The 18,353-nt window shown below is 47.1% G+C and overlaps 1 protein-coding gene across 1 annotated transcript; it reads right to left on the bottom strand.

Moving 5' to 3' along the window:
- Positions 1 to 450: 450 nt before the first annotated feature.
- Cmpk2 (cytidine/uridine monophosphate kinase 2) lies at positions 451 to 12,455 on the bottom strand. The gene is made up of 5 exons (XM_057766762.1): positions 11,654 to 12,455; positions 10,189 to 10,303; positions 7,841 to 8,042; positions 5,319 to 5,552; positions 451 to 4,156 (listed from the first exon to the last, which is right to left on the bottom strand). Exons 1-5 carry the CDS (start codon positions 12,326 to 12,328, stop codon positions 4,033 to 4,035), a joined length of 1,350 nt encoding a protein of 449 aa, XP_057622745.1. The 5' UTR covers positions 12,329 to 12,455; the 3' UTR covers positions 451 to 4,032.
- Between the last annotated feature and the right edge of the window lie 5,898 nt (positions 12,456 to 18,353).

Here is an 18,353-nt window from a genome sequence, read left to right as displayed (position 1 = left end):
GAAGAGAAGTTTAGGGGAGAGTGCAATATGAGAGGAGCTGAGAAGTGTAAGCATGGACTCTGTAACAGATATTTGTGATGCTGAGAGAGGACACCAAGAAATGACAGCCACAGCAGCTGGGAGAGACATGGGAGGATTCTACCCAGGACTTCAGAGGGACCACAATGCTGACATCTCCATTGTAAACTTCCAGCTTCTGTAACTGAAAAATAATGCATTATTTTTTTAAAAAAATCTCTCTCTCTCTCTCTCTCTCTCTCTCTCTCTCTCTCTCTCTCTCTGTGTGTGTGTGTGTGTGTGTGTGTGTGTGTGTGTGTCCCTGGACTCCCAGAAAGGTGGGAGGACAGAGATGACTTCTGAAAGTTGTCCTCTGACCTGGAAAGCCACTCTGTGTTACACGTAGTTGTGCACACATACATACACACACACACACACAGAGAGAGAGAGAGAGAGAGAGAGAGAGAGAGAGAGAGAGAGAGAGAGAAGCCAGCATGCACCTTGGTATGCTATAGGCACCACAGTTCACCATTTTTCCTGAGTGTCTTTTGAGCCCAACATTCACAACATCCAATAGAAATCAACCAGGGAAGCCTTTTGAAGAAAGGATTTTCCAGTTGAGCGTCCTGAGCAGAATATTGTACCCTTGATGAGGTTTCCAAGTCAAAAAGTATAAGTCAAGAAAGTGCAGACATCCTCGGTTGGTTTGAAGGAGGACCATCCATTTCTCAGAGCTAAGCTTAGCCATCCTCTCTCTTACATCACCTCATCCTCTAGCGCACACCAAATTGCAATTCATTACAGATTTGCTTTATTAATAAGTTAGAAGCAGCTGAGGGCTCAAAAACACAAACTCGCTATATGGTAATAGGTTAAGTTTAACTGGGTATATGTTAAAAAGGAAGACAATTTGCTGTGTAACAAAGAGTAAGAGCAAAAACGAGAGATGGCTTGACACAGTGAGATGTATGTTACTCTCCGATAGAGCTCAAGGGTAAGTGGTCTTGCCTGGTAGACTTGTGCTTTCACCCCTCTACCATCTCTCCTCTCTGAAGACAAAGGCTTCTCCCTGCTCTGGTCGTCCTCCAACCAGCAAATGACAGAAAAACATAAAGTCCCAAACCTAACCCTGTACAACCAATAGTCCTGAAGGGGTCTTGTCAATGCCTGATGGTCACACTCGCACCAGCCAGATCAGGTTCTAAGGCTCACATCGCTACAAGGGAGTTCAAGATATACAATCATTTCTAGAAGGAAGCTGTGCATCCAGGTAAGAGTGTTCACAGCTTACTTTTCCCATTGTCATATCAAAACACCTGATGAGAGCAGCTTCACCAAGAAAAGACTCTTCCCAGCTCACACTTGAGTTCATCTAGGTGGGAAGGCGTGGTGCGAGAGTGAGGTCCCATTGCATCTGCAGTCAGGAAACAGATGCCAATAACTATTAGTACTAAGCTCTTTTTCCCCTTTTCATCCAGCCCAGGACCCCATTCCATGGACTAATGTCACTGTTGTTAAGAGTGGGTCTTCTTGCTTCAAATAAACCCTCCACAGATAGGCCCAGATATCTGTATCTCAGAGATTCCGGATCCTGTCAATATTAACCATCATACTGTGCATGAATACAGGGGAGCAAACCGTGGCAAGGTATGCTTTAGGTACACGAGACCTGTGAACATTAGATCCCATCTGTTCTGTGTATCCCTAATCAGCAAAGACCTCACTCATCACAGCTACCTATCCTGCAGTTCGCCTCTCTGTAGAATCTCCTCCTGGTTACTACCTGATCCTAGTGAGGGCAGAAGAAGAAAAGGAACATATTCACTAGACAGTACTCATGTTCCTTTTGCCAGAACCAGCCAGCCAGACACATCTAAGTGTCTGAGAAACTCAGACCTGAATACTGTGGTCTTAGCAGCCATGTGCCGAGCTGAACTTCCCTTATTAAGAAGGAATCCTGCCATAAGAACACACCCCCACCTTGCCGTGAACAGAGCCATGCATGTTGGCATTGGTAGGAGCCACTGTGTTTTCTAATGTAAATCATCTACCTCTCATCTGTCTAGGGCATGGATTTCTTTTTATTCCCTTTGATATTTATGATGTGAAAATAATGTTTGAAACAAACATTTCCCCACCAAAGCTCACTGACCACAGATCCCAAACTCATAACTTCTACCTTCTCATGTACATAAGAACCATAGACTGTGGAAAGACAAACTCGCATGGGGATGTTCAGACAAATATGTCACACAACCGTAATGACAGATTGGGTTAGGAAAATCCCAGTACATTTATTCCCCGGAAGGTTTCATGAAGAGAACATTAAGATCTTCTCCCAGGTTTCTGGTGCAGCTGACTCAGAAAGGCTTGAACAAAACAGTTTGTGGAAGTAACCGCCATATTAGAGAGCCCTAATGCTATTTACCAGCTTTAAAAATATGTTCTACTGAAGCCAGCAGCATACTTATATACATAGACACGTTATGTATAAGTTATACATAGTTCCAAAAGAGATAAAAACATAATATTGATATGTTAATACTAAATCTTATTATAATTTAAGATTAAGGGAAAGCTGATAAAGCTATCCTTATAATTTCTTGGGGATGAATTCTTCTTATGAACTGGGACATGGGATGTGGGTCCAAAATGATGTAAAGAGGCATCCACACCAAAATTGGAATGTTAAATAATAATCTGACCCAACCACCTCCTTATGACAAAAAATTACTCAATTCCTTTTATTACTTAATTGCTTAGTCATATTTATTTGTTTTTCTGCTTATAATTTTTATGGTACTGAGAATGGAACCCAGGGCCTGAACCCAGGGATAGAATATTCAGTGCAGGGTTGTGCTGTGGAGTTTCACCCCCAGTCCTCTTCATCCTTTTCCTCTTGAGACAAGGTCTCACTGTATTGCCCAGGCTAGCCCTGCACATAGGCTGTAGCCCAGGAAGACCTTGAACTTTCAATTTTCCTGTCTCAGCCTCCCAAGTAAATATTACTAGAGGGCTGTGCCACCAGGCCCACCAGCTGTCCTCTTTCAGATCAAACTGTTAACACTATCGATGTTCCATGCCTCAGCCACGGCTACAGAGCCACCGGGACTCCTCCCTTCCACGGCTCCTTTCTCTCTCCAAAGAGCCCTTCAAGATGATGTCACAGCTTCACATGTAATCAGAAGACATTCAAAGTGCAAGATAATTTACTCTGAAATCTCACTCCAGAATCCACGGCGTTTATTAAGACAAATCAAATTTGTGTAATGAAAACACACAGCAAATGCTGCATTTAGCTCCTTGGCCTCGGTTTTGGTGAGTGACTCACAGCTCTTACACGGAGGAAACGCACGATGTAAACATCAATATAAACAAATCACTGCGTTGAGTAAGTGAAACACATCCAGCTCCGTGCAGACTGCTCATTACACTCACGACTGGATTTCAAAGGAGAGAATTAGAATGCAGACAAGCAAAGGAGAACAAGAGGGGTTGGCATGCCGGCAGCTTAGGGATGCAAGTCTAGGCAGGTCTGAATGCTCATTCAGGTGCACAAGGTGCTCTTTGAACCTCTGAAGCAAGATCAATGACTTCTCTGCAAGTATCCCCAACCATAAATGGCTCCAAGGGAACATCCGGGGACAGCCTGGCTCTGTGACAATGCTTAGCTATAGGATTTAGGGCGAAAGGAAATGAGGCTAGCCCGTCACAATTGATCAGTATGGGCCACATCTAATAGCCTCAGCTTCCAGGTGCAGGAAGACCTCCGCAGGCTCACCCACTGGATCAGAAGACCTTTCTAGGTGGTCGTAGTGGTAAAGTCTATCCCAAGAAGATGGTGGTACGTGATCAGGTAGAAAAGGATTAGCAGCTGCAGACTGGTTCTGTCTGTCAGGGATAAAGCAAAAATCTCCAGTTTCCCCCCCTTAGTATGCTCACAGCACCCGAATCTAAGAAGCTGCAGACAAGCGCTGGGTACAGGCGCATCAGGCAACTTCTCTTTGGGTGTGATGAGGCACACGGCCGGAGGAACTACAATGAATGACCAGCGCTCCGGATCAGCTGCAAAACATTCTGTAGGACAGTCTCTCTCGAGGGGCTGGCGTCGACCATGTGGCAGCTGGGGTTCTCCATACGCTGGTAGGTCACTTCCACCCTGGAGACAGAGAGAAGATGAAAGGTCAGCTTCCTCTCCCACACAGTTCATCCTGCAAAAGCCACTTCCTTGACTTGTCACTGTGGCTTGGGGCAAACCCGTCTCATTCACCCTGGTGACCATCACTGCCCCTAAACATATCTGATGGCGTTTGTTCAGATTAGTCAGCCGTGGTGTGTCATGACTGGCAACCTACTACCTGCCAATCACGTATCCTGGTCCTTTCTTCTCGGTGTATACTCAGAGTTAACTGGGAGGGACCTTCTTCGTTCTCATGGTAGAAAAGGCAGCTGAGGCCCATTTCGCATCCCCAAAGATCATCCTAGATTTGGAGACTGGTGCACAGATGCCATGAGTCCCTGAAGAGACTTTGAACTGTGGACTTTGAATCACTGTTGAGACTGTGATAGACCATGGGGACTTCTGAAGTTGGACTGAATGCATTTCTTTTTTTGCATTTTGATATGACTACAAGCCTATGGGATCCATGGAGGGGAATGTAGTGGTTTGAATAAGAATGGCCCCATAGGCTCATAGATGTGAAAGCTTAGTCACCAGGGAGTGGCACTACTTAGAAGGATTAGGAGGTGTGGCCTTGTTGGAGGAAGAGTGTCCCTGGGGGTGGATGGGCTTTGTGGGGTCAGAATCCCAATAGGCCCAATGTCTCTCCCTCCCTGCAGCCTAGGAATCCAGAATATAGAACTCTTGGCATCTTCTCTGGCACCATCTCTGCCTGTGTGCTGCCATGCTCCCTGACGTGGTGATGATGGGCTAAACCACTGAAACTACAGGCCAGACCCAAAGAAATGTTTTCCTTTATAAGAGTTACCGTGGACATGGTGTCTCTTCACAGTAATAGAACCCTGACTGAGACAGATGCTGAAGGTCAAACCCAGGTCCTCTTGCTTATACAGAGTATGTCCCCAGTCCTGAAACTTTTGTGTTTTAATCAAAGCCCTGCCATTTCTGACACAGAAACCCTGTTGTTTTCAAGTGGCCATACTGGAGTCAGATAGTAACAATCATGGTGACAGAGACTGAGAAGGCTTACGGGACACTGCCCCTTGACGCACAGGGACTGTGTCCTTCACTCCGTATCCTAAAGCAGTTGTGATCCTGGCTCAGGGACTCTAGGGACTCCCATCACCCTGGAGACACTTACTTCTGACGGAACACATTATTGGCCTCAAGTTCGGCCTCCTCTTTAGTTTTCTGCAGGCCCCGGCCCTCCAGTCTCTTCACTCTCTCCTCAGGATTCACCGTGAGCAGCAGGACCAGGTCAGGCTTCAGCAGGTCTCCTGGCCACTGGTACACGGGGTGGTGGGCAGGGGGCAGGTACTGCGGGCCTCCACTCACCTCAGTGGCTATGGCATAGGTGGCCGTGCTATGCCAGTACCTGGGGAACAAGGCAGTGGTGAGCGCTCATCTTTGGAAGAAGTCAAGATACCGTTTGAGAAGAATCAAATGGGGCTGACTCTGTTAAAGTGTCCCCAGCACCACACAAACGAGATACATTTGATATATCAGAGTCAACAACTGTAGTAACAGGTAGGTTAGTCATGAAATCATATATCTAATTAAAACTATCACAAACCATAAGGACAGGTGTCAACCTTTCTGGCTCTTCAGTACACTAACTTCTAGCTGGCCATGAGGTAGGGATGGCAGGTATGCTCAATAGTGCCTTTGTATTTAACACTATGTCCCAAGGTAGTCAAGTCTGGCAGGACTGGGCAATGTCTCCCAGTGCCAAACTCAAACTGCTCATGAAATCCATGTCCATGGAAAGGAGGCAGGACCACCACCCCTCTTCCCTTCACAGAAATCTAGTTGTCTAACTGTGTGGTGGTAACTATACAACGAGGGGACCAAGCTAGGCAGCTGAAGAGAAGACAGTCATGGCCATATATAGAAAAGAACCTAGCATAGTTTCTGGAAGCCCAACAGCTGTCCACCACCCACATGAAAGGATTCTGTCTCCTTGTGAGACATGGAACTCCCTCCCAGCTTGGACCACATACCATACCATGTTTCTTGGACACACACTGCACCTCCTGGCAATGATGATACCCTCAACTAGCAAAGTCCCTCCTCTGCCTTCACAGTCCTGCTCCCATGAAGGCCCCACAATGGAAGCCATGCTCCTCCTCTGGCTCCTCATACATTGGAGGAGACTCTACTGAGGAACTTCTTTCTGGGGACCACAGCTACTGTCGCAGGTGTGAAATGCTGTCTCCTCCATAGACAAAGTATTCACAGAGCAAGGAATGCTCCTTAGTCACGTCTGTGTTCTCAAACACTAAAACTACAAAACCAGCACATAGTAGGCATACAATAAGTGACTGTTTCTTATGTCTATTAATGGATGGAGTTTATTAGCATGAAATACGTAATGTTCCTCGTGGCTCTTGATGCCTTACATGCATGCATATGTCAATGGATGATATTTACTAACATACATGTGTTACTAGAACAGGGGCTCAACTCTGTGTGTCCCAGAAAATCAAGTCCAGCCACCATCATCATCAAAACCAATGGTGAAGAGCAGGAAAGGGATTCCTATCAGTCCTGTAGAGTCCCACCAGGACAGAAGGCACCTGTATTCTTAGCTTTGTCCTTGGATGTACTGACATGAGCGCCAAGATTAAGTAGGGAACGGGTAAAACTGTTGGGATACAAGATACATGCATAGCTAGTCAGTCTTGGTCTAGATGTAACCTGGCTGATCATAAACTCAGGATCAGTCAGGAGAGATGCGGCCCCCATGAAAGAGTTGCTTAGTGGGTAGACTCAACCCTTGTTGAAAGATGGTCACCCATGATAGATAATGTTCTGGAATCAAAGGTGACCATGGGAGAAAATGACTCAGAGCAAAGGAGACCAAGATCCCATACATTTCCTTTTTATTGTCTTTATCCCTCCCTCCTCGCTCTCCTCCCCTCCCTTCCTCCCTCCCTCCCTACCTCCCTCCCCTTCCCTCCCTCTTTCTTTCTCTCTTGCCAATCAGGCATTAATGGGCATTTGGGGCCTCTGTAGACCCAAATGCAAAGCACTGTTAGTGAAGGCCCCCTCCCCAGCCTTTGTTGCAATCAGATTCTTGTCCTATTCAGGCAACATTCTATTAAAAGTGAACAAATGTAAAACGCCATATTCAACATCAAAGAAGAATCACCTACAGCAAGTACTTTTCATATAAACTGAAGTCGTCAGGAAAAAGAAGACTGTTTCAAGGTTTAAAGATTCTCCAAGGCTGGCAGACCGCTTAGACTGTGTGACCATAGCTACCCCTCAATCCTTTCATTTTCAATAGTTTTTGGACTTTTTATCAGAGGGCAAAGGACACAGTAGGGACCACATGATAGGCCCCACATTAGCCCAGGGGTTGCCATTGATCATAATAAGAGGAATGATATCTGTTAGTTATGATACAACTTTTGATGATCCACGTTTCTTATTAGTTAACTACAGAGACTGATTCCAACCTACCCAAGGCACTATTCAGATATTAGTATAAAACATCAGGACGTGACGTAAGTAGTTAATAATTCAGTATTCCCCTTGTAATGATAATGCATGTTCACAATTGAGCACCTGAATATATATGCAGAGAGAGAGAGAGAGAGAGAGAGAGAGAGAGAGAGAGAGAGAGAGAGGATCATGTGTCACAGAGAAGGCATTACCCACCTGTCAACAATAACAGGGAACCTGGCTGACTCTTTAGCTATTTCAGAAGCCACCAGATAATTTCCCAAAGAGTAAAATGCCCTTCGAATGATGGTCGGTTCGTCATCAAAGATTTTCCTCCACTGGCCGATGCAGGGGGGTGGCGACTGTAGGAGGACGGCCTGGAGAGACTCCGACATTGCCTGGGTCACGGTGCTTTTCCCTGCAGGACGTAAACAGAACGGAATCTTCTGAGCTGAAGCCCTCATGGTCCCCCCCAAAGGTTAGCGCTAACCTACTCACGAAGGAAGAGCAACGGTCTTTACTCTGAAGTTCAACAGAAGCGATTGCATAACGCCCTGGGATCTATAAGAAAGCAGACTGCACAAAGCCTCGAGGAGCAAGCCAGCAAGCAGACCCCTCCAGCAGCCTCTGCTTCAGCTCCTGCCTCCAGGCCCTACTTGAGCTCCAGCCCTGACTTTGCTTCAGGATGGGGTCTGAAAGCTGGCAGATGAAGTAATCCTTTCTGTTCTGAGGTGCTTTTGGTCATGGTGTTCAGACAACAGAAAATTAAAAGCCTTCTCCTTCCCTATTCCCCTTCAGGGCCCCTTCATGCTCTTCACTTACTCTGTTCATTCCTCTTCAAGATCCTCCTGCTCCACTTCTCAGCTACTCCACTTCTCCCAGCTCCTCTCCACCTGCTCCACTTCTCAGCTACTCCACTTCTCCCAGCTCCTCTCCACCTGCTCCAGCCCCACTGTATTTCTGCTCAACTCCCTTTCAAAGTCCCTGCCTGCTACTATGTGCCTGGTGTTTTGCTTGGTGTTTGGAGCCAAGAGTGACTTGTCAGAGTTCAAGTCACCCCTGCCGCCTTTAGAGTATATTTAGGTATATTTTTGAACTCCTTTTTACTTAGTCCTGGGTGTCACACTGCCCTGGGCCCATCTCAGATGTCCCAGCTTTGCCTAGAGCCCAGGACTACAATGATAAGCATAATCTACTCTAGACAGATATTCTTCGCTGGCCCCACTGAGCTCCAACTGTTTAGCTCAAGGCTTTTCCCTCTGTGATGCTTGATGCTCAGAGCACCAGGACTTCATCACCAACTGTTTGTTTACTCTTCTCTTGGTCTATTCAGGCAAATACCAATGGTGCTGTCCACTTTGGTGTGTGTGCAATGAGGACACCATCAACACACAGTGTGCTCTGAATGCCCTGTTCTACGTAAGAAGGTAATGGAGCCATTCGCAGGGGCCTCCTTCTGGGGCTGGGCCCAGGACTCAGCCGTGGCCATGAAGCTATCCCTTCCTCCTCTCCTTGTTGCTTGTCGCTTTCTGAACTTCACATGCGTGTGCATAGGTGTGTTGAGGTTAAAGGTTTGTATTTTCCTTTTGTCCCACAGAGTGTGAATTATCTCTACATACAAAAACAGCTGACAGTAAAAGCACAATGGACCAAAAAGAAAAAAAGAAAATGATCAAAAAACCACAATGGGCAACTGATGTTAAAAATTTTAGCAGTGGCTAAAAGCCAACCTCAGCCAGACCATGGCACCGTGCCCAAAGCTGCTGAAGCCAAGGGCACTGCTTCTCCCTCCTGATGTCTGGTGACTTGAGGCAGAGCCAGGGCAGTGAGTCACAGTTTCCCCACTGTGCCACCCAGTTGTGACAAAAAAAAATACCCATGTGGAAAGTACCTTTGACATTGTTCAAGATAACAGCCTGGGACCAGGGAAGTGGATCGGCGGCAGCAAAGCACTTACCTAGCCTGTGAGAAATCCTTAGTCACCGGCCGTGACCCTAGTTTACTCTGTGGCTATGATGGAGCCTGGATCAAAACTATGACCAGGAAGTGAATTCCATCTTACAACTCCCAGGCCACACTCCATGACCGAGGGAAAGCAGCTTAGGGATGCAATCAGACAGGAACTAAAGCAGAGGCGATGGAGGAAGGATGCTTACTGGCTTACTCCTCCTGTGTACCTGCCCTAGGTGGTACCACCAACAGTGTGTGGGGTCCTCCCATATCAATCATCGATCAAGAAAAACTACCAGCTTTCCTACAGGACAATCTGATGGAGGCATTTTCTCATTTAAGGTCTCCAGTTTGCTGATAATCGTGTGTCATTAACCAAAAAAATAAAAAAAGGTACAACCATCAAAACAAGGGTACGGCAGCAGTCTGAACCCATCCAAGTGCCACAGGAGATGCCTAAAGATAACAACATCTTCCACCATCAGCCTTTCCCTGGTCAGCCTGGCATAGAGACTCACAGACGGCTCTGTATGGCATTTAGTATTGCAAGGACTTCCTCCCGCAGCCATTTGGTTCATGGCGGTGACAATAGCTCTGGAGCAGTGCTCACTTACCGGTGGCATCCAGTCCTTCGATGGCAATGACCTGGAACTTTCCTTTCTGAATCTCCCTTGGGCATTGGTCAACCAGGTCAAGCACTGCCCGGGCTTCAGGAATAAAGGATGTGCACTGTATGAAGGGAAAAAAAATAAATAAAACTGCATAAGCAAGGAAGCCCTAGGGCTTCTTGGAACCTGTCGTTATTCTGCCAAAGACAGTGCTGCCCAATGCTAAAGAGACCTTTTCTAGATTGAACTGGCACATGGGTTCCTAAAATTTAGAAGCTGAAACACTCAGCTCAAAAACAACAACAGCAACAAGGCTGCAAATGTCTGTGTAACACAACCTCGATCCTACACTGGCTAGTCCACCCTATAGGAAGGACAAGTATCACATAATTCCAACCACAGGCACAATGAAACTCCAGGCCCTGCTATAGGAACAAGAGGTCCCATGTACATGAACTGCCCTATAGAGGTAACCAGAGAAGTGCACCTACCCCCACCAGCCCCCGATACACACACACACACACACACACACACACACACACCAGGCATGCACACACAGCCTCCTAAAGGCCCAGAAGGCTGAGAAAAGTGCTTGAAGCTCGTACAGCTTCAAGCTGAGATCCTACCGAGAATTTGTACTTCCTTACTGTTCATCACGACATCCCATGCCCCTAGGACCTTCAGCTGAGGTCCACTCTCATTCATTGGAGCTTACTGCGAGCAAGGAAAGCTCCCAAGAGCTTTCTAAGTATTAGGCTGGTCCATCTGTGGGAATGCTTCTGTCACTACCACCTTACAGGTTAAGGAAACGGAGGCAGAGTGTTGGAGAGCCAAGCCATAAGAGCCAGGCATTGAATCATCTCACTAGCTGATCACCCTCTAGCCCTGTCCAACAGCTTGCGAAATAAGGTTAGCTACATAGACCAGCAGGCCCCGTCCCAGGCACCAATACGACCCTAGGCTTTTTCCTGGAGATTCTGCCAGAAATCTCTTTCTTCTCCATTACAAGAACATTTACAGATGATCGGGGAAAGAAAAGAAAAAAGGTTCGAACAGTTGAGAGGGCCTGCATACGGCCCACAAACCAGTTAAATGCTTAAGCCCTCTAAACCACGTAGTGTATCTTCTGTGCCCCCAAGATCCCAGATCCGGAGCCACTGCTCAGCAAATTGTCCCCTTTACTGGCTGGTCTCACGCTCCCCAATTCCCAGGGGACTCTTCACTCCCCCTGCAGGACTTTGAGAATGTATCCCCAGCAAGCATTGCTCAGCCAGGTGTCGCATGCACTCAGCACTCGCTTGACAGAAACCTGCCCAAGACATACTGAAGACAGAGCCTGCACAGCTTGCTTACATTAGCTGTCTCACGAATGTAAACAAACAAACCAGGCAGGCGGAAAGCACTTGATTGACCAGCCGGGGGCAGACCAACCAGCTCCACTTAGCCCCAAAGGGAAAGAACTCTTCCTTACCTCCTCCAATACCGCCCGTGCAGCATCCCTGTCTTGGAACACAGCGGAGTTGAGCAGATCTGGCAGCAATGGGTGCAGAAGGGGCTCCTGTGCCGGCAGGACGCATGCGCAATCCACTTGAACCTGCCTGTCTCCCTGCAGCTCCCACAAGCGCTGCCACAGCAATCCCTGAGAGTCGGCCTGGAATTCGGCCAGCTGCGGGTGCGCCGCCTCCTGGCAGGAGTTCAGGAGCTGCAGCAAGGCACGCCGAGTGTCTGGATGGTCGCAAGGGTCTCGCAGCAGGAAGCCATGCTGGGCTTCACCTTCCTGATCGCCAGGACCATAGCCCAGCAGCTTGCTCAGCTGGCACCGCTGCAAAGGACCGCGGCGCAGCTGCAGCAGCAGACGCTGGTGCATCCGGGCCGCTTGCACCCGGGGACCGCAGCCTGTGCCCGGGGCCAGCGGCACGCACAATGCGTAACTGCGCCCCGGGGGCCCTAGCAGTGCTGCCAGGCGTGAGTCCGGGTGACCTGCCGTGTCCCCTAGGACGAAATGAGTCAGGGAGCAATCCGGCATTTCTACAGCGAACCGCCGCTGCCGAACCATGCTCCCAGTGCAGGCCCGGTGCCGCGCGCACAGCTGCCGAGACAGTCGCCCGAGCCACAGTGGGGCTCGAGGGCGGCTCACTAAGGCCATGGGTGTCCCGGACCGCGCCCTCCGCCACGCCTCGGAAACGAAACTGCGGGTGACCACAGGACCCAGGATCGGTGAGAAACGAAAGCAAAGACGGCAGCCCGCGATACCTCGGGTGTGGCCGCGCTTTTCCCCGCCTGGGCTTCTCCGCCTCCCACCACAACCGCGCACTTAACTGCCTGCGGGCGGTTAGGAAATTCTCCTGGCCCTAGGGCTTCTGTGCGTTGCTAGCGCCGCTGTGGTCCCCTGGCAACACCTGCCCCTGAGAATTCCAGCCTCTCCCTAGGCCTCCGCTTTGTCTAGTTTGGTTTTGTGATGGTAGGTGCTTCCAGGAGGAGTTTTAAACTTCTCCCAGGCTACTCATTCCTGACAGGTGAGGACTGGGGGAAATAGAAACTGAGGCACAGAGGGATCCCCTCCCAGAAAGCACATGCACACAGCTTCATGACCCACCTGTGCACAGGCACCTGGTTCCAGAGACCTTCAAGAGGCTTGCGGTGTCCTGACCTCAGTTTGCCACGTGATAGCCAGTCCTACAAAAAGTTTGGGCAGTTCTCCAGCTTCCCAAATGAAGGACTCCTCCGGTGTGCTTCTTACTCACAAGGAGCCCACTTACAAACCGTTTATGCGGCCAGGCTGCCAATTAAAATCTCCTGCATTGATGTCTAATGTTTTGAAATGTCTCTCTCCCTCCACTCCCGTGTGTGTGTGTGTGTGTGTGTGTGTGTGTGTGTGTGTGTATACTAGCTGTGTTTTAGGAGACTCGAGACCACCTTCACCTTGCTGGTTCACAATAAAGATGTGTGTCTCCGTCATGGTCCCAATTTAGGATTTATCACAGCACAAAGAGGGGTAAAAATGCCGCTGTGACAGATCCATCAATACAGTTGGTAGAGCAAGAAGATATGGTGTGCATGGGATGTGCAATAGAATCTGGAGTGAGCTGTTTGAGAACTGCATCACCTCCAACGGTGAGCTGCAGGAACCTGTGTGGAATCACGGCCCAGGACACCAGATAGAGCATCAGAGTCCGGGGTTCTAATTCCTGGAAATAAATATTTTTGGTGTCACACAAAGAAACAAAATCAAAGTAACTCTGCAAGACAATTTGTTTTTGAAAAAGAAAAAAAAAGTGTTTAAGACCTAACCCTGGCTAGGAAGCACAGCAAGGTGAAAAGGTACTCGGAGTTGTTTGAATGGAAGTGGTAACTGTGGCATTTTCCCATTGGCTATGTCCCACATTTCCAGAAAGGCTAACTTAGAAAATAATAATAATAAAATTTAAAAAAAAAACAGGGCAAAGGAAATGAAGAAAAAGAAAGAGGAAGGGACCAGCCTTTCCAGGCCATCAAGTTCCAGGAAAGCAGAGGATAGGGTTTTCATTTTTAAAAGTTGCATAAAACAAAAAGATGAAAACAAAAAACTTGAATTCTTTTGCATAAAAGTTTTTGGCACAAAATTGAGAGATTTATAGAATGTTGACCCTCGGCCAGCTTGATAGAAAGCAAAACAAAACAAAAAAATGGTTCTGACTTACTGAAGCCCGGACCCATAACATTGTGCTGGGATCCTCTAAATAGAGTGAGGTGGAGATCAGCTTGGAGCTTTGACCTTTGATCTTTCTGTAAAGTTATTGGAAGGAGCTGTGAAGGCCTGCACATACACACAGCATCTGTAGCCACTGAGACAGACTGCTTGACAAGACTAGAACAGAAACTGCTGCTCTTGGCTTCTTGGGCACCGTTAATGGATGGACAGCAAGAATCAGTGAGTCAAATATTTGAGTGCCAACTTAATGTTCTCAGGAGAAAGTACCTGACGGCACCATCTGGTTCAGATTGAATAATTGTGCCTGTAGCAATTTGCCCTTGGGGGCACAGAGATGAGAAACTAGAAGCTGAGAAAATACTTCAAGAAGTCCCTTCAAAGGGATGAGTGGATGAATTCATGAATTTATGAGTAGTAGGTATGCGTTCCTTTTCTCATTTTTTATTGATTTTTATTGAGCTTCACATTTTTCTCTGCTCCCCTCCCCACCTGTCCTCTTCCCTTCAGTCCTCTCCCAAGGTCCCCATGCTCCCAATTTACTCAGGAGATCTTTTCTTTTCCTACTTCCCATGTAGATTAGATCAATGTATGTCTCTCTTAGGGTCCTCATTGTTGTCTAAGTTCTCTGGGATTGTGATTTGTAAGCTGGTTTTTTGTTTTGTTTTGTTTTTTATTTAAAAACCTCTTATGAGTGAGTACATATGAAAATTGTCTTTCTGTGTCTGGGTTACCTCACTCAATATGATGTTTTCTAGCTCCATCCATTTGACAGGCATGTATTCTAAGGAAGGTCTTTCACCTCCAGTGCTTAGAGAGCTTGTTTTCAGTTTCCCAAGGCTGGAAAAGCAGTCCTTTCTGTTTCCATTCACAACATAGGCCCGTACTCAGCACTTCCTCGTGCCAGACCAAAGGAAAAACAAGATGAAATTATTCCATGCGTTCACATTTAAAAGAAAAAGAAAACAGGAAGGGTAAGTTCAAGACATTTAAATGTAATAACTAATATATTATAAAACGGAAAAATGGCTCAGATTAGCTATGCTTTAGCTAGTCAATTCAAGTGTAGGAAATAAAGAACAACAGAAATCAGAACTGTGAGGACACAAGACTTCACAGAGCCACAGAGAGCAAAGGACTCCTCACAGAGAGAACATGTCACATAATATACACTAGTAAATTTGGTCATCACAGTATAAGGAGGTCTGAAAGGGAGCGTAAACAAAGCAGATTTGTGCAATGACAGCTGTAGAGTCCAAATCCCAAGTCAAGTGCAATAAAAGGGTTCAGAAGCTCTAAGCAGGTATATAAGTACCAAATAGCAAGAAGAGGGGAGTGCTTCCCAGGTGACTCCAAGTCAGGCCCAACTGCCACAGAGACCAAGCATGAAAGATGCTACGCTATGATCACTGCTGAACTCTCCGTGTGACAATCCAGTGACAGATTTCCTAGAGACTATGACGTTTGTAATTTAGTAAGCAGACTGCACAGCCCAGCAAAGCAACACAGCCCTGGTGGGGCGCTGTCCCCACCAGAGTGCATGGAGCATGTTAGGAATGCACAGGTACTCAGGGGTCAGATCCCTGGCTCAGGAACAGTGCTGGTGGCCTTTGGCTTTTATCACAATGATTTGAATTGGTTTCAGCATGAGACTCCCAAGGAGAAAAGAGCAAACAGGGCCCCTGTGAGGTCAGCCATGACCCACACTGACCTTCAGCAGTCTTCAGAAGAACCCCTCACCCACCTTGGCATTTGTGAGTGGATCTCAGTCCCTGAAGGAGTGGATCTCTGTCCCTAAAGGGTGCTGTCTTCCTCCTTGGGAGGCACAACAGCCATGCAACAGCTTTGCTAGAACATAGGGGGTAGAATGGTGACGGCAGTGTGGGGAGAGCCCTGAGGAGATCTGTACTCAGCCGCCCTCGTCAGGCCTGGCTTCAAGCCATTGTGAACACCGGGACTGTAAATTAGCACAAAAGTCAAGTTGACAAGTTTTCGGTATCTGTGGAGGTCATTGGTCAACACACGTGGCTGTCTTGTAACATACGGCAAATGTTTATATAAGTTCCATTGGAAGTCTGGGATTATGAAGAGGGCCTTGGGGAAAAAGAGCACTTGCCAACAAAGCATTAAGACATGAGTTTGGAACCTAGGCAAAGCCAAGTAGGGTGGTGGTGGTGAGGGTGTGTGTGTGTGTGTATGTGTGTGTGTGCATGTATGTGTGTGATATTTCAGTGTTTCTAAAGTAAGCAGAAGCCAAGACTGGAGAATCCCCAGAAACCTGTGCACATACAAGCCTGAAGTACTCAATCCAACAATAGGAGACCCTGTCTCAAACAAGGTAGAAGGCAAGGCTTATCAGCCACGGCTGTCCTCTGACCTCCACAACCACACAAGCTCCCTCGACTATACAGAAACAGAGTTCACACTTCCCTGATCTTTACTCTTTGCTGGAACAGAAGTTAGGAGAGGTCAGGCCTGTCCTCAGAAACAACGTAGGACTGACTAGTGAGCTCCTGACACCAGGGCATGTCTCTTCCTCACTTGTATTAGTTACTGCTTGCTTGTCCTGGTCAAGTTCCAGACCTGAACCAACTAAAGGGGAAAAGAATTCCTGTTGTCTCAGGGCGTGAAAGGAGATGGTAGGGAAGGCTTTGAGGAAGGGGCCTGATGGGACTGGTCACATTGCGTCTGCAGTCAGGAAGTAGAAAGGGATTCGTGCTGGGGCTCAATTCCTCTTTCCACTGTTACTCAGTCTGGGCCTGCAGCCTAGGGGATGGTGACGCTCTAATTCCACTAAGAGAGGCTTTACCTTCTTGGATAAACTCCCTGGAAACATCTGAAAATACAATGTTTCCATCAAAATCAATTATTCATTCATCAATCAATCAATCCTAGTCAAGTTGAGAGTGAAGATAATTATCAGATTTACATTTTACTCCCAATTATTGATATTTTATATGACAACTCCATAGAGAAATTCCAGTCAATATATATCAAAAAAAAGGAAGATGCGAAAATGAAAGCATGCCTGAATACATGAGTGAATGAATGAATGAATGAATGAATGAATGAATGAAGAAACTGGCCTGTGCAGAGAAGTCTCACCAGCAAAGATAAGGCAATACTCTTATGGTAGTCAGTTGTGAAGCAGTGTGGCCAGCATTAAACACCCACTAAGATCTTGCTCCCTGAGTGAGGTAGGTGTCCTAAACTGTGGCATGAATCAATGCACAAACTACAGCCCAGCGCCAGGCTCATAAGGGGAGTGAACATTCCTCACTCTGTTACACCAAGCACTGCCCTTAGTGCTGAACCTGCACCAGGCCCCTCGATATTATGATGTCATGTGTGAGCAACGCACAACTATTGTGTTTCCCATATGGATCAGAAGCTCAGGCAGACAAATGACTGGGTATAGAGCCAAGAGGGGACCACCTGCCTAAACACAAGCAACAGATGTTCCCATCAGAGCACTAAATTGAGTCAGTTTGACAATGGAGCTAACTAGTACATTTATATTTCATTCATACTTGATGATATTTTTATATGACAACTTCACAGGGCAATCTCAATAAATATGCTTTTTTAAAAAAAGAAGATGGCTTAAGGAAAGCATGCTCTAATTAATACCTGAAAGAATGGCACAAGCCAAATAAATCACAGGCAGGTAACAAAATCTACCCCAAAGCTCAGCCAGGATTGGTCCACTGAAGCACTTTTCACCAGCTGTTTCACCTGACGCTGACGTCGTGTGTGTGTGTGTGTGTGTGTGTGTGTGTGTGTGAGAGAGAGAGAGAGAGAGAGAGAGAGAGAGAGAGAGAGAGAGAGAGAGAGAGAGACCTCGCAGAGGGTATTTCTCAAGTCTCAATCTCTGCCAGAGATTACAGCATTTTCCTTTCCTCAGATTTCAAGGATTTGAATCAGATAACACTGGCATAATTGGCTTCGTTAAGCTCCAGGCTTGTGCTGCAGAGTTTACTTTCGGTTTCCCAGTTCAGAAAATAAAAAGGTTTCTGTTTCCATTCACAACAATGGCTCCCTGCAGGCGGTGTTCTGTTCCTTCTGGAAAATGAGTATTTTTCCCCTTCACAAAGATCTCAGGAGATGTTTGCTGAGAAGGGAGTAAAAGTCCACAGTGCAATACCTCAGCTACACCAAACAGAGCCTGGGCACAGAACCTCGACTACATCACCCAGTCCCTGAGCCCAGCACCTCAGCTGCATGTCCCAGACCCTGAGCCCAGCACCTCAGCTGCATCACCCAGATTCTGAGCCCAGCACCTCAGCTGCATGTCCCAGACCCTGAGCCCAGCACCTCAGCTATATCACCTACACCCTGAGCACAGACCCACACCCAAGATTCAGCCATCAGACTTTTTCACTTTTCACAGAACATATGCAAACACCATTCTGATAAAAAGAGGGAACTATAACAGTCCAATTAAGGACTCTGTTAAGTTTCAAAAAAAAAAAAAAAGAAAGAA

The sequence above is a fragment of the Chionomys nivalis genome, chromosome 1 (assembly GCF_950005125.1).
Source record: "Chionomys nivalis chromosome 1, mChiNiv1.1, whole genome shotgun sequence".
NCBI lineage: Eukaryota > Metazoa > Chordata > Mammalia > Rodentia > Cricetidae > Chionomys > Chionomys nivalis.
Note: the sequence above shows the minus strand (reverse complement) of the source record. Positions and strands in the feature narration are given on the sequence as shown.